The sequence below is a fragment of the Larimichthys crocea genome, chromosome VI, assembly GCF_000972845.2.
Source record: "Larimichthys crocea isolate SSNF chromosome VI, L_crocea_2.0, whole genome shotgun sequence".
Taxonomy (NCBI): domain Eukaryota; kingdom Metazoa; phylum Chordata; class Actinopteri; family Sciaenidae; genus Larimichthys; species Larimichthys crocea.
Window position 1 is genome coordinate 16837233 of NC_040016.1, and position 22401 is coordinate 16859633.

At 41.2% G+C, this 22401-nt stretch overlaps 1 protein-coding gene across 1 annotated transcript; it reads right to left on the bottom strand.

Annotated features, from left to right (window-relative positions):
* Positions 1 to 11136: 11136 nt before the first annotated feature.
* On the bottom strand, positions 11137 to 17268 carry LOC104918376 (potassium voltage-gated channel subfamily A member 2). The gene is made up of 3 exons (XM_019258140.2): positions 17127 to 17268; positions 16969 to 17038; positions 11137 to 16083 (listed from the first exon to the last, which is right to left on the bottom strand). The coding sequence occupies exon 3, from the start codon at positions 15944 to 15946 to the stop codon at positions 14450 to 14452; it is 1497 nt and encodes a 498-aa protein (XP_019113685.1). The 5' UTR covers positions 15947 to 16083; positions 16969 to 17038; positions 17127 to 17268; the 3' UTR covers positions 11137 to 14449.
* Between the last annotated feature and the right edge of the window lie 5133 nt (positions 17269 to 22401).

The following is a 22401-nucleotide window of genomic DNA, read 5'->3' on the forward strand; positions in this document are numbered from 1 at the left end:
CTGTTAAATGCTCCACTATATGCTCACATGCTAATGACTATCTGTGTCTGTCTGTGGTCCTGAGCAGCTCATGGACGGCTGGCTTATAGGGTTTTTCACTTGAAACAGGTGCTTGCCGCAACTGAAAACGACACTATGAGAGAAGAGAGAATGAACCAAAACAGCAAAGTTGTGGATAACAGCTAAACAATGAGCTGAAACTCACTATAAGCTTTGTAAAGTTGAGGCAAGCTGCATAATCTCTACAAATACACACCTCTCACATTACACATTGTTTTCACATTGTCATTTGATACAATGTTATGATAAAAATAATAATTAAAGCCATTTTAACACAACAACAGCTTGTATCGAATTTTCCTCATGAATCTGTTTTTCATCATATAGGTTTTCATCATTTTTTGGCAAAGGTACCTTTGACAATATTCCTGAGTCTGTCAAATACAATACTCACATGTTGCCTAAATGCAGCCTGCTCTGGTTCAGTCTGAGAGTGCAGACACAGATCACAACATCCTGAGTGATTAATGGATTTCTGTCTATACATTACTTATCCTGCTTCCTATTTGATGATGTCAGATAAAGCTGATCTGCACACTGTACTGATATATCAGTACAGTGTGCAGATCTTTTTTTTATGACCCAGATCTTGTAGATGTTTTTGGAGGGATGTACATGTTCTGCACTCTTTGTCTTTGGAAATGACAAAGTAACACAATCTTTGGGCTACTCATGTTGTGCACATGATCTTAGTAATTCTAGCTCAAAAGCCCATATGCTTATCCATTAAGGGTGACAGGATTTCAAAGTGCATGTCAGGTAGCTCGGATTCGATATTCCAGCCCGGTAATCTTATATCTGAGTAAAGGCAGCTGGTTATTCCAGTCTAGTAATCCTATATATTGTGGCAGAGGTTCCCCTCATTGAAAATAACATACAAGGTTGGGTCAGGAGCACACAAGGACATCACAGCTATAGTATACATAGACAGTGTTGGGTAATGTTAAGTGGCATGTTAATCTAAAACCCCTGAGTGCCAAAAGTTCATATGGATCCAGGGTTCATATTCAGAGTTCATGGCTCTCAGTGAAGTCTAGCCAAAAAGCCGTTACATGGGCAGTGATCAGGGTTTCTCAATCACAAGTCTGGGATCTCTTGTGGGTTTAAGTGATATCTAGATCAGGTTGAGAGAGGTCTTACTAATGTAAGATATTCTTTTGGCAATTGTTTTAAAAAGAAAAAATAAGTTATACAGCATTTCTGTCTTTTGATGCTTCCTCTATAGATTTAAAAATAGAAAACAATAAGTACTACATGTACGTCTCCTCTAAAAAGTATCCCAGATTATATTGACTGACGATTGGAAATCTCCCCATCATGCAATGTAGTTGCTTGCAGCAATGAACAAACCTACGCCTTATATTTTTTTTCAAGAACACGCCTTACCAGAAACGACACTCTCCTCCCCTTCGCCTCCGTAGTTACAAGCACATAACTTCTGTATGTCACCGCTACACTAAAAGGTCATTCTCAAGACCTCGGATTAGTTCTGCAATGCAGTTTTTCTTGTCAAACTCCAGTTTTTAAAAGCTTGAAGATTGTCCTCAGTCCTCAAGTGGAGTGTTTAGAGACTGACTCGCGGGTCTAATGTGCACTTGAGGTTTCAGGTTTTCACATCACACTGGTGTGAGTAACATACTGGACCACAACCGACGTCTATACTAGTTGTGATGTCACAAAGTCCTGCTCAAATGTACGCGTCTTAAACTGAGATTGAAAGTGATCAGGTGAGGTTAAAACAGCTTTCTAGTGTAAAGTGAAGGTCAAACATTTAACTTATAAAGTAACAAGCAGCAAAACACATTTTTGAGTGATGCAGCTGCTCTGTCAGTAAATATTTGATAGATGAATAATTGTGAAAAATAGTTTCTGCCCTCTGCGAGTGCACTCTTCCCTTCATTGTTTGGACAGAGGATTTTATAGTTGATAGAGACGCCTGTGCTGACTCTGACGACTGTTACTCCACTAAGGAGATTATGCAACGTAGAGATCAGCCCCGAGAATCACCCTCATAGACGAACAGTGTGGATTAATACTACAGACTTAATTGAAATGTCTGGATTGTTTCCAGCCTCACTAATCAAAAGACAAATGCTAATCTTGAATGACTCCTTGGACTCAACATGGCAGGGGGGAGGAGGCAAGTGCTCACAATCAACCAATCAGACTGGAGCCACAACATTTAACACTGCAATCCTCAGTGGTTTAAACTCACTGATTAAATTACACTTTCTTTACACTTCACATCCTCTGCTGTTCACACTGATCACACACACACACACACACACACACACACACACACACACACACACAAAACATCCTTTAGCATCAGTGGGTAGATGCTATGAATTCATAACACAGAGTCAATTCCTTCAAAGCACAATCCCATGCAGGGAGAAGAATAATTTTCATTCCAGCAACCATACAGGGAGGATGAATGCCACACACCACCCACTATTTTGACATCAACATTGCTCACCGTTGGACAGGGAAGTTTCATGGCTGCAGGCGCTCCGAGCTTATCCAAAGCCTCCTGAGTTACACGGAGCCTCCTCCTCATGTTCCCATATGGCCTGTTGCAGTGTACAAAATATTATGATGGTGAGAAATATTCAGTGAAATGTAATACACAGCAGAGGATTTCAGCATTTCTGTTATTAGTTTTACTGTTTAAATTTAACAGCATCTTTTTAAAAACAGCCTTTTAACAGTCAGTAAAAAAGGCATTATTAAAACTGCTTTAGTTTTAAAATGAAAAAATTAAATTTACCTTGTTATCCAGTGGTGAAAGAAGCTCGTCTAGACTCACTCACGCTGCTCTTGGATTAAGTATCCAAAGGCAGAGTCTTAAGGAGCAAATCTCTGTGAGGTTTTAACAGAAGGCATGACACTTACAGTTAAATACTCCATAAACAAGACAGATGTTTCGACCAACAACTCGGTTTCAACTGATTCCGTCAGTCACGCAAATAAACAAATGCTCACAGCGTTCCCTGTTCACATAATTTTACTTCAGCTTTTGTATAAAAACACGTGATCCCTCTTGTCTAAAAAAAGAAAGGAGAGCAAACTCTACAGGACCTTCACATAAGATGCCACTTAACAAGCCAGAAACTTAAGTGAGTCCTGTTTGTGCACCATGGGGCTCATTTTTCTCATTGCTAGTTAAGTCCTGAACCTGTCTGCCTGCCTGCCAGGTGCTCTTGCTTGGCTCTCTATCATATTTCACACTCATGCGTAGGATTCACTGGTCACGCGCCAGTTTTCCAGTGTCTCGTCCATTTATTCTTTGTTGAAAGTCAGTGGATGTGGCAAAAAACAACAACAATGAGAACGATGAATGTTTTAGGTTGTGCCATCATCAAGATTTGGTTCACATTATTTTGTTATTTATTTGTTGGTACAAGGTTTGTCTACTGTGACTTTTTAGCCATGCTAAGCAGGGTGGTTCTAGTCAATGTCCATCTGTTGTTTGTCCACCACTTTTATCACACATTTAAATGAACTTGAATCCCAACAAATATTAAATGGATTTAAAATGAACTTCCACCAGCAGGTGAAAGTTTGAACTTTTCCAGTGAAACTACTTAACATCTACTTGATGAACACACACGTCCGTGTCCCCGTCAGGATGAATATGTAGCTAAATGCATGTTAGCAAAGCCATTTTGAGAGAGAACATGTAGAGTCTTAGTCTTGTTTTTACTCTGGTAAATGACCACTCAAAAGTTAGTTGGTGCTCTAAGATGCACAAAGAAAACCATGATTAAAATTAAATGTGCAAACAATTTCAATGCAGGAATGTTATCACAGCTCAGGAGTAACCCGTCCTGGTAAGTGGTCTTTGAGGTTAATGACACTGACAGGTTTGTATCCAATATTCATTAAACAATGACTACAGTAAACTAATAAAGATAATTAACATTCAACATCTGTCTTCCTCATAAAGCACTCCCTTGTAATTTCACAACAATATATGCCTTATCACCAGAGTGCAGCTCTAAAACCCACACAGTACCCATCATGCAATTCCTTGCTTCTAATATATACTCTCCTTGAACGACATTTCTTCTTGGCTTATAAAATATTTCTGCACCAAACCCTTGTGTTGAATCATCGTGAGGTTTCTGGTTGCCTTGTGTAGCCTGCATGTATTGGTATGTGCAGGAATTAGATCCCCCGGCATGCCTCTCAAAGGTGCTGAAAAGCCCTGGTCGCTGATATGTCACCGGGAACAGACGGAAAGGTATTCAACCCTGAACACTAGGTATCTTCTTATCGAGTGGAACATTGTCGGCCATTGTTGACGTGGTGTCGCTGCATGGGTTGCTGTTGGAAAATAGAGCAGCTATAAATGTTTAAGAAGCCACTGATTTTCACACACTTTCGTCAGGGTCTTATAGAAACAAATGAGTTAATGGTAATTTGTTGATAAGCAGAGGTATTCTCACTGTGTTTACAGCTCTCCTCTCCTTTCCCCTATAAATCACCGAACAACATATTTTATGCAGTGTTTGAAATTTACCCTCCTGTGTGTATAACATACATGACATAACATAATTTCCTCCATTGTATTCAGGTTTCTACTGCATCACTCTCTTTGATCAAACATGAATAATAAATGAAAGCAAGCTGCTAAAGCTCCTTCACTATCTCTCCTCCTTGTTGCTTGCACCTGATATGAATGCTCCACCCAGGGACCCCATTATATCAATAGCAACGAGCTCCAGTTTCTTACATGATAATACAGACGTTGACCTTTTATTATTTGAGACTCGGGCAGCACAGAAAAAAAATTCACACTACATCGCAATTACAGCTGCATCAAATCAAATGATGATGTGTAATAAAAAAGGTTGGAGGTAACTCTTTAAGTGAAGGCACCCATCCATCATCTATAATTGCTTATTCTTTGGAGGGGTGCCGAGGGCTGGAGCCGATCCCAGCTGACATTGGACGAGAGGCGGGGTACACCCTGCCAGTTTATCACATAGTTGACATATAGAGACAAACAACCACTCACCATACGGGCAATTCACAGTCAGTTAACTTGTCTTTGGACTGTAGGAGGAAGCCAGAACACCCGCAGGAAACCTAAACAGACATGGTGAAAACATGCAAACTCCACACCAGAAGGTTCTGGGTTCAAACCCAAAACCTTCTTGTTGCCCTCATAGTACAGGGAAACTGAGGTATGCACAACTACAGCTTGTATGATAAGTTAAGTGTTTACAACAGTTTGATGGTTTACCTTGGTATTTGTTAATGTGTTTACTTGTGTTTCTTGCTCTGACTGAGCTCTTTCAGTAACATCATGCAGCAGTACACTATTATCATGAATGAAAAAACAAAGACCCAAAACTGGGTATGTTGATATATATATATATATATTATATATATATATATATATATATTATATATATATATATATATATATAATTATCTATATATATATATATATATATATATATATTATATTATATATATATATATATAATATATTATTATATATATATATATATAAATATATATAAGAGAGAGAGAGAGAAAGAGAGGAGAGTTATTTTTAAGTAAGTGCCCTGCAACTGATGGAGATTTTCCTTTAAACCCACAATGAACTTAACAGACGCATCCCTAAACACACAAACACACACACATATACAGCTAGCCTTCTGTCTTTGTGATGTATTTGGGCAGAGAAACACAAACAGCGTCATCCGCATAGTGATGACGACGCTTTGTTTGAGGCAGGAGGCGTTCTCTTCTTCAAGAGATCATTGCATACATAATAAATAAGCTCCGTGACAGCAGTGGGACATGTTAACCATAACCCCCTCATACACTAAGATGCTGCCTTCCTTCGGCTGCTGAGCTGTTTGTCACTCCACATTGTACGACATATTAAGGATATTTAAACATCGTCATTTCATCAAGACTTAATTTCCTCTCTGTCCTAACCACTCTGATGAATGGTGTTTTATATCAGCTGTTATAAAAACACTGACATTTCCTATGAGAGCATGCATTATATTGAACAGAAATAAGTCTTTTTTTTTTTAAACAGCCAAAGTATATGGGATAGGAGAAGGTGGAGGGGAGTTAACAAGCAGCTAGTAGGTCTAAACAAAATAGAGTGCAGTGGAAGCGTTACAGATTTCCTGGTCCTGCTCTGTGCACAATCTCAGAGTTGGAAGTGGGATGTAAAAGGGGAGAGGCCCTGGGACTAAGATGTTAATAAAATATTAACTCGAACAGGATATTTAAAGCCTGTGACATTCTTTCTCTGGTCTGCATAGTTGGAAAACGCCTCCACCAGATGCAGCCGGCAGCGAGGATGCAGTTTTCATCTCAAGTCAATCAAGAAATGATTGTGATCATAAATTCACTTGACTCATTTTGACTTATTTTACCACACACCGCGGCGACAAGTTCAATGTTTGCTTAGTTTAGGATTTAAAATTCTTCTTTTAATCTATCACAGCTACACGCATCCTTTGGCCATCACATTTATATCATTTTAAATACAATGGAAAGTTGTTTTAAAGACAAATGTTGAAATCATTGTGAGTATACAGATGTCTGTTTACTTAATTACTTATATTTGGTTATAATGCAGTCAGAAATGTTAATAATCCTTTAAAACTTTAATGAGACATGTCACACGTCTAGAGTTAGAAATGTAAAAGAAAGAAATTTTTTGGGAAGTGCATTTGTTTGTTTGTTTTTTGCTGAGAGATGGACGGGAGGACTGACATTAGTGTTGGAGACATTATCCAGTTATCTTAGCTTAGCATAAAGATTGGAAAAATAACACACAGATGTTCAGATGAGATTCATGTTTGAGACTGATCTTCACAACTAACTCAGGACAAAGAAGTGAACAAGCATATATTTTTCGAAAAATATCCAAATGTTCCTCAGATAATTGGTTAATGATTTCATTTTAGTCCAGATACTGAAGATTTTCCAAGAAGGCCCATTCTTCATCGCCCATCTGATGATCTAAAAAGATAAGTCAAGTAATGATGCAGGAGGATAAACACCAGCCAGAGGGATTTTCACAACCTCTGATGTATAAACATGGGTTAATGAAGCCATTAGTTACAATTTATAAACCTTTTACAAAAGCTAATTTATTTGCATGTGGTATCAGAGTATCAACACCCAGCTCCACATTAACACCAGCGTCTTTAACTCGCAGGCTGTTGTTGTTGTCCTTTCATTCATAAATCTCTCCACACTGACCCTCTAACCTTGCAGCATAAACAGCTCGGGGCTTCTAAACATGAACTCGCTTTAGTTGTACTCCTAACGTTGTCGCCTCAGATGACACAGGGTTGCCCAAAACCTTCTCCTCTAAATCAGATTAAAGCTACCTCTACCACGAGAATGGCTCACAGTGTTTATCATTCCCTCTACATCTGAGGTCATGGAGCTGTTGTGTACTGTACAGACAACACATTGACACCTGGTAGTGAAGCTTATCGAGCCCTGCAGCATGATAATCACCGGTTTCCCTGTGACCTCTGTTTATTCAGCCCACCTTATCTTTGTGTAAAAGAGGATTTTCTCCAGTTTCCATCTTTCATATTACCTAATGTCTCCTGGTTTTGTGTGCACTCATGAGCTCCGGAGCATCTGTTCATGGGTTGTGTGCACTCTGACCGGTTCACAGTCCCCTGTGAGATGGGATGCATGGTTGGCTGACCTTAAACCAGCCCATTTGTCACCCACAGAGGGGTGGAGGAGTGTGTGTGTGTGTGTGTGTGTGTGTGTGTGTGTGTGTGTGTGTGTGTGTGTGTGTGTGTGTGTGTGTGTGTGTGTGCATTTGTTCTCTTACCAACTCGATGTGGTCATCACACAATATGAGCGTATTGATTCTCCATATGAGTCATATTGTGACTGGTAATCAAATACTACTGTTACTTATCTCACCACTGGACTGCATTTCAGATTAGACTGATGAAAACCTGCAGTAGAGTATTTATGCAGAATATATCCCGACTGTTGTTCTTTGAAGCAGCAGTGGAAGGTACTTAAGAACTGAGTCGTATCTATATTGAATATTGCATTTTGAAAGCTTATCGTATGGTTTTATGTCAAATCCTAATCTGAGAAATGACTAATAACAATAACAAGCTCCACCCTGAGCAGCTTCAACAGTAAAATGCTTACACATTGATGCATCAATCTTAATTTAATAAAGTAGTATACAATAATACTTTTACTTAAGTATCTTGGATTTTGTCAATAATATTTCTGTACTTCTACTTGTAATGGAGCATTTTTATATGATTGTATTGGTACTTGTGTCTGAGTAAAGAATACAACTACATCTTCCACCTCTGATTTCAAGAATGCTCTTCAAAAAAAGATTCTTAGTAAGAAAATAAGATCACATAAAGGCCTAAATGTGTGTGATTTGGTTAAAGAAAGAATTCAGAGACAGGATTTGGACAAGCTTTTCTTTAGGACAGACCTTTGTTTTCTGTAATTCTGTTGCAGTCTGGAGACAAAAAGCAATATTAGGCTTAGGATTATCTTGATTGGAGTATGTAGAAACAACATAATCATGATCTCATAGGCATCCTGGAGACAAAGAAAGTTAATGGGTTTTTTCCCACATTTTGTCTGAAAGGCCCACAGTCTCAGACTCTGCTTTAATTTATTGTCTAGTGTGAGAGACACTGAGGTACAAACATGGTGTCATGTCTACAAAAACACCCCTAGAGGGCAGTAATGCTTTCTTCTTCATTTGTCCTCATCACTGCACAAATAAGGTTAATAAGTAAAACTGGATATCTATCTCCATTATTTTAATCTTCACCTCAAGTCAAACTACTTAAACCCAGTCACGGCTGTAACTCAACCATTTCTCACAGCAGGGCTTCACAGGTGATGACAGAAAACTCTCGCTGGCTGATATCAGAGCAGGGAGTTAATGAGCGTAAAAAGCCGAACACCTTCTAATAACGGGGTGTGGTCCGGTGCCAGGGCAGCCCTGTTGGATTAGCAAGTCCCACAGCTCTTGTCTCCTAATTACAAGCTGGTAAGCACAGTGGTAGCCTGTATGACTGCTCAACCGTGCTCCTGTGGGCACGCTACCATCCCTGACAAACAACACACACACACACACACCCACGCTCACTCCTCCCTAACAACAGCAACGTTGTGGCAGTGGCAGCCATCTGAAGCAGGCCTGTGTTCCCGCTGCCTGTCCTTAAGTTGGGCTGCTCCATACTGCCTGCCTCTCCCTGTTTGCCCTGGTTTCAGCAGAGCGAGCTGCAGAGTGCTGCACTGCATGGCTGGATCAAAGCAAGACTAATGACTACAGCAGAGATGTAGCTACAGCACCGAGGCCCCAAGAGTTCCCGCTCGAAATGCAGAGCTGTAGTTAAACCGCAAGTGGACTAAAGATAGCAGATGGCACAACACAAGACGACAGCTCTGGCTAAAAAAAGCTGTGCAGGTGTAGATGTGGCAGGTAAATCATGAGAACACAGCAGAATAACATCACCTGAGCAATATATAGCGATGATATATTACATCCGCTTGAATTGCATCAGAATATACAGATTTAAAATAAAAAAAACCTCCATCTTTTGAAAAAATAAGTAATTTTTTGTGGCTTGCTACTCATGGTTGTCAGGCCTGAGCTGCCATGAGAAGTTCACTGTGAAGGATTTTGCCTTTCTCCTCCTCTGCCATCTCCTTTCCACCCTACTCTCTGTCTCCTCCTCCTCCTCCTCACTCTTTCTCCAACAAAAAGGCTATTAATAGAACACCCTGCTCTGTCTTTTAAACTGCAGTGAGCATATACCGTGTACTTAAAGGGAAGAAGTGAAGAAGCCGAAGATACCAGGAGGCGTTTGAAGAATAAAAACAAAGAGGCCTCTGATCTCTAGCTTTTAGCTCTTCGGCTAAAATTAGATCCTCAAATCATTTGCTGACGAAATACCTTGAGAACAATGTGATGAACATTTGAAAACACCTCGCACATATTTTCAATCGTGTCTTCCACACCAAAAATCACATTTTTGAACCACAGTAAGGACACACAATAAACACACCAAACACAGTTTCAGTTGAATTATTATTGGCTTCATTATTGATATTACTTTGTCAGGGTTATGATCATTTGGAAGGATTATATGCATTTTTAATTTCACATGTTTTTCTTGTCCATAGATTGTCCTTTTTGTCTTGTAAAGTGCAGATAATACTACGTTTTAAATCCAGACTTCACATACAGTATATAGTACATGGTTTTTGCTCCATCATCCATTGGTTATTATTTACATTATTCTGTCACATTTCATTTCATAGAAAGAAAATCCATTATCCACTGTACCAATGTTGATGGATGTTTTCAGGCCTCTATGATACGTAGGGGGGAGGATGGGGGGTGATCAACTGTACATATTGTTGTCAGTGGATGCCACACTATCAGGCTGTGGGGGGTCAACCGAGAAAAAAAAAAAAGAAAGCGTTCGCTCTCAAACACACACATGCATACAGATTGCATATTGATCATCTTGTTTCCCGTATGAATGAGTTTTTTCTTATGTAGGAATCTTTGTCTCAAAGAGGTGACGGCGCAGTTCAAAACAAACCCAAAAAGCTCAGAAAGCTCATATTCACATTCAGCTAACGTGTGTGTGTGTGTGTTTCACGTTACAGCAGCAGAATATTGCAAAGTGTGTCTCTTCTGATTAAAGGTTCGTTTTCAAATGCACCACCAGCTCTCGGGGATCAACCCGATAATAATTGGTGTTGGATAAAACACAGAATATTTGTATTTGAACCCTCTCAACTACCAGCTAATAATCATTCTCTGCATAGATATCTTAGTGTATTCACTGTTGGGCACCCTTCTCATGGAGCGGATTTGCTGGTGGGTCCCTCAGCAGGTGAGAGATGATATTTTTAGAGGCTGTGGTGCTCCCTATAAAGCGATCTTTTTTTTTCTTTTCTTTTTTTTAATTGACTTTGTTTCCACTGAATAAAAACATTTTACAGATTAAATCTGCAGGTGTACCGATGAGGATGATTCCACTCGCCTTTGTGCTTTAAGCAGAAATAAGTGTCACATTGTGAAGTCCACTAAATGAGTTGCTACAGTGAATTTGGTTGAGGTACAGTAATGTGCCCGATTTCAAAACATAACAAGATAAGATAACTGTTGCAGACACCTGCAATATCTATCTTATCATAAATATCTGTCTAAAGAAATGTAATGAAAGACGATAAGATATGATGCATTTGCATGCATAGACAAATATTTTTGGTCAGACTGTGAGTGTTTTTTTTTTCCACATATACAGATATGCAAATGGCTGTTGCATAAATGCAGCTGTACAACGAGGCTAAGACACTGACATTCAGTGGTTCGTTCGCTTTCTCTACACACACGCGCGCACACACACACACACACACTGAAGCACAGACAGCTTCTACATAGCTTTGCATCAACACACCCACATCAATACTCAACTGATGATCAATAAGATCTTGATTGGACTGTGGACGTCCATAAATGTTGATCCCTTTTTTTTTTTTTTTTTTTTTTTTTTTAAACAAACAAACATCTATGTTCTCCACACAGACCCCCTCCACCAAAGGATTATGAGAATATTGCTGAACAACTATTTAATCTGGTCCTACCTATCTCAATCCACCTTTATGCTACTCTTGGGAAAGCAACAAATATAACTGCTTCACTTTATTTACTAAAATTCTCTAAAAATCCTATCGAAGTTACATGAAAGCAGACACGGATCTGGACGGAGAGACGGCTTCAGAAGCCTCATGTCAGGCAGTTGGACGAGGCATCCTGAGCACATATTGGCAGCAATGGCGTAAAAACATTTTGCTACTGCAGGTTAAAGACTGTAGTGAGCAGAATGAAACCCTAAGAATAAAGATGTACATCCTTGCATGACAGAATTCATTTAGACAGTTCTTTGCTACGGACCTTTTCCTAATCCATCACCTTTCTAATTACCTAAGACATCTGTGAAAAGATGGAGAAAGGCAAGAGACTCAGGAGTGAAGTCAGAGGACTCCTAGGATAGCCAATATCTGCTACACTGCTGCTAAATTATCACTTCCCATATTGACGTTACTGCCTTTGACTGTGACCTTGGCAGTGTTGAGCAAACGGTGGAGAATCTCAGCTGGACACAATCCTAGAATCAGAACCTAATTCACATTTGATGCCAGCTTTTAAGGACCAATTGAGCTCCTGGCATCAAAGACTTCTCAGAAGAAAGCCAGACTCCGTTTTAAATTCTGAACAACGCTAATAAAACGTTTTTTGTTACAAGATTCTGCTTATAGGGATGATACAGTTTGATATAACGTCCAGCCTTTCAACAACTACTTCACAGAAGGAAAGTTTGAACTAAGTGAAGCAAACTCTAAATTCAGGAGGCGAGTGAGGCTTGCTTGCAAAACTCACCAGTAAAGACAATGCTTTTGAAAGGGCTAGTAAGAGTGTTTTTGGCACTCTGAACAAGCTCTGAAACAGGAGAACATAGAAACAGTACTCAGAACATTATTGTCATTAAAAATAAAAACATGGCAATGATCTGTGCATTGTGGAAAGACTCTCGCTTTCTCTTAAACATTGCTATTTAAAGTTCTTTTTAATTCTCCGATAAAAGTACGTGTACTGTATATGTCTGTATACATATATTTTATATATATATATATAAGAAATAAATATATCTATTGTAATAATTATACTTTTTTTTAGTCTCAGCGGCTTCTTCTTTGAGCTTAAATGCATGCTTCTAGGAATGTCTTTGAGGTCATGCAACACTAGTAGAGTAGCGTAAACCCAGATAAAAGGCAGTTCGGGGCGGGGAGCATTATTCAATACACGAGTCCTTAAAAGTTGCTATTTTGATCATGAGGACGTGATCATGTGACAAACCTGTGAAAAAGACAGCACTGCAAGTCTATCACATCTGCAGCTGGGATTAATGTCCAAAACTAGAGTGTGACTTTTACGCCTGAAATCACAGCTCAGCTGTGGTACGTTTACAGCGACCTGGCAAAAAAGTTTAACAGCAATGGCATCTACATGGAATGTTAATATTGAACAAGAAGGAAACCGCATCCTGTTAAGTGTAGGATTTGGGCGTATGATTATTCCTTAAGAAATTCTCTAACGTACAGCTTTAGGTTTCTCTTAACAGCTACCTGCAGGCATCCATTTAAAAGTGTGGATTTTTATAGAAGGCAGTGTACAGACAAATATACAGTGATGTGATGAAGCAAGTGGCAGTCGAGAAACAAGTGGAAATTCTCATTCAGATAAAAATGTCATGCAATTAACTACTATGTTTACTACTAACAGCACCTACCTACCTACCGGCTATCAGTTATGTCACAGTTAACCTACCTATCTATATGAGTAAGTATCATGTGTGTGTGTGTGTGTCTGTGTGAGAAACTGTGAAAAACAAACAAAACAAGAAGAAACATTCAAGTTGTCCTCAAAGCTCTGCAGTAAGACCAGTTTTGGGTGAATGGAAGGGGAAAAGCTTGCATTGCAATACATACAGTACATGTAAGACCAAAGCAGTGAAAAGTCAAGGCCATTCTCAGTCATTCATCAGATACTGATGCCTGCTGGGAAAAAAAGGTGTCGAACCATGAGCTTAACGCTGATGGCTGTCATTCATCCTTGAAATAACGTGGTGTACTTAAACACCAACCTCGTCACAAGTCACCCACAGGCCATATCAGCGCAGGAGTGAGCTTACTTTATGCTCACGCATCCTCTTGTTTCTAAAATGGTGAAGCATAAGACAGTTTTTGTTTCATTGGCTCTGGGAAGCAGCATATGTAGCGCACAAGTAGGGCTCTTCAGAAAGCGCATGGCAGAGCAGTGTGCCTTGGGAAATGATGGGACTAAAGCAGGGTTTATGTTGTGTTTTTTTTTTCCTCTTTGAGAGCAATAAATCATTTTTTTCTTGTTGTGTTTCTCCCTTTTTTCTTTTCTTTTTGTGCACTACTCTTGGCTACTGTTGTGAGCAGGGAATCTTTAGTTGTTTTTTTTTGTTGTTGTTTTGTTTTTTTAAAACAGCCACACAGACAAAGCCAACTCCATGCAGAAATGCAAAATTGGAAATTTCTCTCTGTTTGACAGTTCTCAGGAGTTTTAAGGGCAAGTTTTGAGGAGTGAAGACAGGATGAGCGCGAAGTGAGTGGATGGTCTCTGTAATTTTTTTTTTGTTTTTCACTGTGTATCGTCATCAACATCCTGAATTCTATTGCCTTGATTTTTACAGCACACGTGAGGTGGGAGGCTGTACACCTGTCCCGTCCTGTTGCTCAGCTCCACATTTCCCACTGTGACATGGAGGAAAATCGCAGATGACTACACATCTGTGAGCATTTTGGTGATGTTTACATAGTTTGTGTTGGCCAGGGTGCAGTTGGCCGTCTTAAGGTTCTCCTCCTGAAAGTCCTCGTTGCTGTTGTTCACAGCCTCCTGGATCTCCATATAGTCCGATTTACTGATGGTGGAGCCACTCCGACTCTTCTTCAGCTCCTCGGCTGAATCGGTTTTGGGGACGTTGACCTGCAGGTACTGCGCCTGTTCTTCACCTTCAGTCTCGCGATGGTAGAAGTAGTTGAAGTTGGACACAATGACAGGTACGGGCAAGGCAATGGTCAGCACACCTGCAATGGCACAGAGGGAACCCACAATCTTGCCGCCAATCGTAGTTGGCACCATATCACCATAGCCGACTGTTGTCATGGACACCACGGCCCACCAGAACGCATCTGGGATGCTTTCGAACTGCGACTCGGGCTCATCCGCTTCGGCAAAGTAGACAGCGCTTGAGAATAGGATGACTCCAATGAAGAGGAAGAAAATGAGCAGGCCGAGCTCCCTCATGCTGGCTTTCAGGGTCTGACCCAAAATCTGAAGCCCCTTGGAGTGACGTGAGAGCTTGAAAATTCTGAAGACTCGCACCAAACGGATGACCCTGAGAATGGCTAAAGACATGGCTTGCTGACCCGCTTGACCATCCTCTGGCCTGTCTGCTAGCTCTGTGCCAAGGGTAATGAAGTAAGGGATGATAGCAACAATATCAATAATGTTCATTATATTACCAAAAAAACCTGCTTTGCTGGGGCAGGCGAAGAAGCGCACTAGAAACTCAAAGGAGAACCATATAATGCAGAGAGTCTCCAGGATAAAGAATGGGTCAGTGAAGTAGGTGGATGTATAGCTGATTATTGTAGTGTTGGTCTCAGGTGAAAAGACTTTCGTGTGAGCCTTGTACATATCATCTTCGTCGTTGCGGAAAATGGGGAGGGTCTCCAGGCAGAAACTGACGATAGATATCAGGATGACCATGACAGAGATTATGGCAATAATCCTAGCAGGACCTGAGCTCTCTGGGTACTCAAACAGCAGCCACACCTGTCTCTGAAACTCATTATCAGGAAGAGGCCGCTCCTCCTCCTTGATGAAACCCTCGTCTTCTCTGAATATCTCAATGGCCTCATCGCCCAGCTCATAGAAGCGAATCTCCTCTGAGAAAATATCAAGGGTGACGTTGACCGGCCTTCTTAGCCGCCCCCCTGATTGGTAATAATACAATATGGCGTCAAAGCTGGGTCTGTTCCTGTCAAAAAAGTACTCGTTCCTCAGTGGGTCAAAGTACCGCATCCTCTTTTTGGGGTCCCCAAGCAGAGTCTCTGGGAACTGGGAGAGGGTTTTGAGTTGAGTCTCAAAGCGGAGCCCTGAGATGTTGATGACCACCCTCTCACAACACTCATGGTCAGCCTCCGGGTCGTAGTCCTGCGGGTGCCCCGGGTGTGCAGCCGCCTCGTCAGAGGGGTCGCCTGTGGCAACAGTCATTCTGCAGGGAGAGGAGGCCTGCACTTTTCAGTGAGTCTGGGTCCTGCAGCCTGGAGAACTGCAGGCAGGGGCCAGGAGAGGGAGGGGGCTCAACACTGTAAAGACCTGACGGCCACAGGATGTCACCTAGGATCTGACTGCATGTAGGACAGATAAAGCAAAGACAGACAAGGTCAGGTAAACAGGAGACATGATTCAGCACTCAATACTTCTGTCATCTAATCCAGAGATGTGAGAGAAAACAAGTGAAAACGAAGCCACCCTCTGTCACGTGATTTGAGTTATGTAAAGTTATCCTGTCGTGAGAAGACAGTCGATACAAAAATGCATCCGCTTTTGGAAACTTGAGGCTCCTGCTCTTGACTTGGGTGAATTCATATGCAAATAAACCATCTGCCTTGCATATAAATTGCTCCGATGCAGGTAAACTTCGAGGGCTAACCGGCATATAAAAACGTACAGAAGCTCATAAATTAGGACACTGATCTGCTGCAATGGACAGTATCCACTGAAATGAATGGGACTACCTTTTTGCAGTGAAGCCATGCATGAATATGGCAATGCAGCAGGCACCAAATTCATACAGACAGCATCCTGTCTAGAATATCATAGAAAACCACTGCGGTCCAAACACAAATCTACAAGAGGCTTTTGGAGATTTCGACAAAGCAGTAAATCAATTAATCAACACGTTAATTGACTTCAGTTTAGTTTTGTTGAAGCATTTTAGTCTTGAAATGGTGCCTCTCTCTGAAATATTCAAAAACATCTATAAATAATTTATCCATAGAAGGAAATAGGTTCAAGGAGAAAAAAAAAACTGTATCTCTAGCCTGCATCATCTCCACTCACGGAGAGTGGGAGCACAGTTTTACAAAATAAAATTCTTTGCACATACAAGAAATCTATAACTGCAGATTTATGTATCACGTTGCAAATCATCTGCAAAATCCCAACAGATATCATCGAAATCAAGAGAATATGGGTAAACAGAAGCTGCTTTATCTTGATTTCATACATACCTGCAGACATATTCTCCATATCTGATGTGAGTTGAAGCTCCTGCTGGACTCCAGAAAGGTGAATAACCAGCTGCGACAAATCAAGTCTTCAGTGGGTTGGAAAAAAATTAAAATAAAATAAAATGAATTTCCAAATTAGGGCAGCCGATGATATTCACCTCATGTTGTCTGCAGCATCCTCGCCGTGTACACCGGGTACAGTAAGTGCGGGTGTGTCCTCGCTTTCCCCCTCCCCGACTCCTTTTCCTCCGGGTAGGCTGTCGTGGGATGGCGATTGGCAAAAAAAAAAAAAAAAAAAAAAAAAAAGGGAGGAGGTAACCGATCAAGAAGGAGGAGGTGGTGGTGGTGGTGCTGGTGCTTCCCTTAATAAGCAAAGGTGCTGGGATCAGCAGAATGATCTACCTCCGCTGTTCCCCACATCTCTCCACGCCACGATGGCTGTGTCTGTGTGACGAGCTGTGAGGCTGCAGACAGCCGCAAAGGTAGTAAACGCTCCTGATAAGGTGCTCAGAGAGGCAACATCTGCAAAGGGAGGGAAACAACAGCAAGGCGCGGAGAAGGGAGACAGCTCTAAAAAAAAAAAAAAAAAAATCATTACCCAGATTTAATAATTAGGCGCCTTCTGGGATGTATGCATCAATAATAAGCCTTCTTTTCATTTCAGCATGAGGATAAACCAAAAAAAAAAAGTCATCTATTCATGCGTCACCAAGCCAATTTACGTGTTTTTGTCTTATTTAGGCGTGCGTAACACCTCGACAGGAATCATGTGTCTTGGAGCTGCAGATAAACGATGAGACCTAGTCCTGTGAGTCCTCTGCTGAACAGAGCAGCGACTTCAGACACTGACTTGAAACGACATACATAAAATGAATCGCCCTACGTAGTGGGTTACAATATTATGCAATTAAATGAATCGCCCTACGTAGTGGGTTACAATATTATGCAATTACACTGTTCTGAACACACACACACACACAGAGATATAAAGCGGCTCTTTATTGGTCCTGCATGATGGTCTGAAGCAGGAGGTGAGAGGAGTTTTTTTTTTTTTTTTTTTAAAGGTTTCTGGGTGAAAGATTTCTGTAGTCAGCAGAGTCCGCTGAGCTGGTATATAAAGCTTTAGTCAAACCTGCATTCGGGCACTGCCATGCATACCAAGAGAGACGTGCTGGTGATGGAGAAGGCAAGGGCGAACAAAAAAAAAAAAGAAAAAGAAAAATGCGCTCTCCATCCGCACTGTAGCCTACCACTCCTTACCTTATCTGCAGTGTGGTGGATTTTAAAGGGGTACACATCTTCAGCATTGTTGAGGAGCACTGCTCTTGGTTTGGAAAGTGCAAAGCCAAATTTACAGGCATAAAACACATGTTTACATGTATGCATCTTTTATTTTAGTTTGTGTGACCAACAGACAACTAGAGGAGCTGAAGGCAATCTACCTGAGATGCATGTTTGAAGACACGCATCTATCATTCAGGTGTCTTTCCTGAGCTTTATTGACGAAATTATGAGCACAAACAAGACTTACCAAAGCACTTTGTGCTTTGTAATTCTCATTCCAGCAGTCATATCTGTAACCTTTCCTGGCAACAAGCTTCATAAATAATAGATGGGAGGGTGACTAAAATAGAGCAAAACCTCCATCATCATGCGCTGCTATATTCAGAAGAACAAAGAACAAACCAATCAATAGTGGATCCTCTCCCTGCTATCAATTCTGAAGCTGGAAATGAAAGCACTGAGGCCAGAAATGACCTCCAGAGAAGCCAAAGGTCAGTGGGAATCCCTTGGCTGTGAAGGGGAGAAGTGAACGAGGGGGTAGGGCAGGCAGGATGGCCAGCGGGATGATTGTGGTGGGATTTGTCTTGCCAAGGTTGCCCCTGGCAGACCTGAGCCCATCACGGCTTCCAGCCTCGTCCCTTCTGTCAGTCTGCCTGCCTGCTGCCACACACACACACACACACATGCAGATGCCTCTCAGTGTCTCTTAATGGCTTTCCCAGGTTCCTCATGACAGCACAGCCATTATTTATGAGCCAGGGGCCCATTACAAAGACTGTTAATGCAGCCTCTAAAGCTCAGTTCACTTTGAATTAGCTTGCTTGCTTTAATTAAAAGCGGAGCCTCCCAGAACTGTAAATGATGTGCGTGCTTCAATCTTAACATAGGAGGTTGTGTAGATTGGCAGATGAGGCCGTTAAAGTTGAATTTGTTTCCAAGAGGTATTGATTTCATCCTCATTTTGTCCTCCTCTCCATCAGATGTCGTTTAGGCACAGGAACGGAGAAAATGAACTTCAGGACAGAGAGACTGCAGGATCATTATCACAGAGCCCTGACTGAATGACGGATTATATTTCATTCAGCTGTGGTTGTATTCATTTTACAGATAGGAACATTCTCTATCTGATTAAAGAGGATGCAAAGTTTGTTTGCTAATTAAACAAAAAAACTTGCTTGATTTCAGCTGCAGTCAGACTACTTGTGTTTACATTCAAGAGAATCAAAAATACTTTGTAATGCTTCTACTTTGAGATTCAGAAATGTTTTTTGACAAAAGCCCCTTTTCATTTTTACAAAATAAGATTAATTTAGCAAATGTTCCAGAACCTTTCCATAAAGAGCACTCGAAAATTTGCCGGATTGACTGCCATGAATCTTAAACAGTCAGGAGGCCTCACATCTATCTGATAGAAGAGTAAATAAACTGACCAGACAGTTGATGTCAGACTTCATCTGAAGCATTTCTTTTTTAGTACCAAGGCTTCATTGACAACTGGGTAAAGTTGGCAACACCCCCGTAGTCCGAGTTGCTTAGGGGCTCAAAGGCTCCAGTTCCTCTGCAGCGGTTTTGGTTGTTGGATTGATTGTATATTTGTCAGGAAAGTACATCAACCATTGATTGGTGCTTGATTATTAGCCGATTTTGTCCTGTAGCGAGACACAGTGTCAAAATCTAGTTTCAAGAGCTTAATTATTCTAGTTTTTACTGTGCTGACATGCTTGCACTGGAGCTGATGGGAACTTATAGGGGTCAGGGGGTTATGTTTTTGCCCTAGGGTCTCCTAACAAATTAATTTGGCCATGACTAGTAGTGATATGATAGATGAGTTTTGGTACTGTCACCAAACTTGTAACTTTATTTGATACCTTACTTTTTTGAGAAAGAGGAAGGAAAAGGTTCTCAAATGTTCATTAGGCTACAAATGTGACATTTGAATGCTTACTGTTACATTTCGGTCTGTATTCAAAGTACAGATAAAGACCTTTTGAGGTTGAACCCGGTGTGTGTTTTAAACCAATGTGGCAAAGTAAGTATAGACTTATGTAAGGCCTCCCTGCTCTGTTTCCTGAAAATGTTTCTCTCTGTTACAAAAAGTGCTGAAGTTCAACACTTGCACACCAAGGTCATGCAGTGACAAACACTTATTTGCACATTTTAACACCTCCATTAGTATTTCCTATCAATTAAAAACAAATGTTTGCTGAGTGAGAAAAGTACTTGGAAATAACTACACAATCAGCTGTGCCCAGAGCCCACGGTGACTCAGATGTTCGTACTGTATGTTTATCAAAGGAAGGTGTCATTGCTATTTAGCCCAGTCCCTCGAGGGCAGTGCTCTTTCTACGAACACCGGAGGTCTATTGTACCTCTTTGCTCCTTTATACTGCATTGCAGCAGCCACAGGTTTCCAGCACACACACACACACACACACACAGTGTATGATGATGCAACATTCTTCCTCATTAGTGAATTCTCTCATGCACAATCTTCGCCGTATTTGATGATAATCTTATGGTTAGTTGATCTCATCCTATATATTCTAACAAGTTTCTCTTATTTTTCTCCCCACTCCTCTGGGTATCTAGCAATCCCACAACCCTGCTGCTGCTAAACCGAATGCATCTTCACTAAAACTCAATTTATTTAACCTTCTGGGAGATGAGTCATTCCAGTATCACTGTTTAGGAGAGAGAAACTGAGGTGCCCTGCAAAAAGAGGCCAGGTTAAACTTGCGACTACAGTGCCTGGGCTCAGAAACTGGAGGCAATAATAAAGAGAGTGGCTTAGTTACATACATATATAGCAATGCAGCTTCCTGTGTCCTTCTCTGTGTCCCCTGGAGCTGATACAGTACATCTGAAGCAGAGACAAAAAGAGGTGGAGATAAAGGAGGGAGGGATAAGGAAGAGAGGGCATTGTGCAAAGAGAGGGAGGAGAAGAAGAGAGAGAGAGAAGGAGAGAGTCGTGTTCGTCAGATTGAGGCCCAGCAGGATGAGGGCAGACGCTGGAAAAGAGCCAGACACCAGGAGAGACACAAGGACACTGGTCCACTGCAGTATGCTGCCAAGCTGCATCTCACTTAGCCAGAGAACCTTACGGAGATCTGCACACACCCTCTGCACGGGCTTATCACCTAAACTTATGAGTTCAGTCGCTACCTGTAGGCATTTGCCACATTATCTGTGTGCGGCATTGACTCGTGCTGCTGTTCTGTAAGTCCTAAGTTACGGCATGTGACACTTCACTGAAACAAACACACACACACACACACACACACACACACACACACACACACACACACACACACACACACACACACACACACACAGTATACATACACACTGTCGTTGGCTTTATTCAATTCAGTGAGTTATCCTGAGAAGGACTATGAAGAGAAGGACTATGAGTCAGTCGGTGAGTCAGTCAGTGTCACCCGTTGCAGGGATACCCTTATGCTGCTTTATACAATGTGTCTGTATGAGTGAGTGAAATTCAAGTCAAGGTAAGTGCTGGCTTCAGGAACATTTGGTTATATTACACCAAGGTCACAGTAGAAATGAGACACCTTTGATATGGGGTGAGAACAAAAATAAAAACGGATTGTGTATCTGTGATAATAACCTTTTTACATTCACAGTGAGGCGGTGTCAAAGCAAGGGGTTTGCTTTATGCATTGCATGCAGCAGCGACTCATTGCAGCATACTGCTCCACCCCTGAATATTTTAGTCTTTGGGAAAAGTGCACACAATCAACATTAAAGCCCAACACATATTCAGGTCTGCTCTACAAAAATGTACAAAGAATATGCTGGTGTTTGTTTTCTGCAGCACAGAGGCATATTATGTTTTTTTTTTTTTTTTTGGGGGGGGGGGGGGGGTTACAGTGACAGCTACAGTGTTAATGTGATGATGCAATCTCCTGTATTCTGTTTAGCGGTGACTCGAGGAACCAAAATATGCCTCAGCTCTGTGCAGCAGTCTGATCTGCAGTCGACACCCATGCTGATGCTGGACCCGGCAGTTCTCTCTCTCTCTGTCTCTCTCTCTTTCTGTCTCTCTCTCTCCCCCTCTCTTTCTCACACAGGACACCTGAAGGGATGAGCCAGCGCTGCACAGTCACACGGCTTCATACCCAAAACTTCATC

Excerpts from the sequence above, each read along its gene's own strand:
- LOC104918376 (XM_019258140.2), bottom strand. The coding sequence starts at position 15,946 with ATGACTGTTGCCACAGGCGACCCCTCTGACGAGGCGGCTGCACACCCG.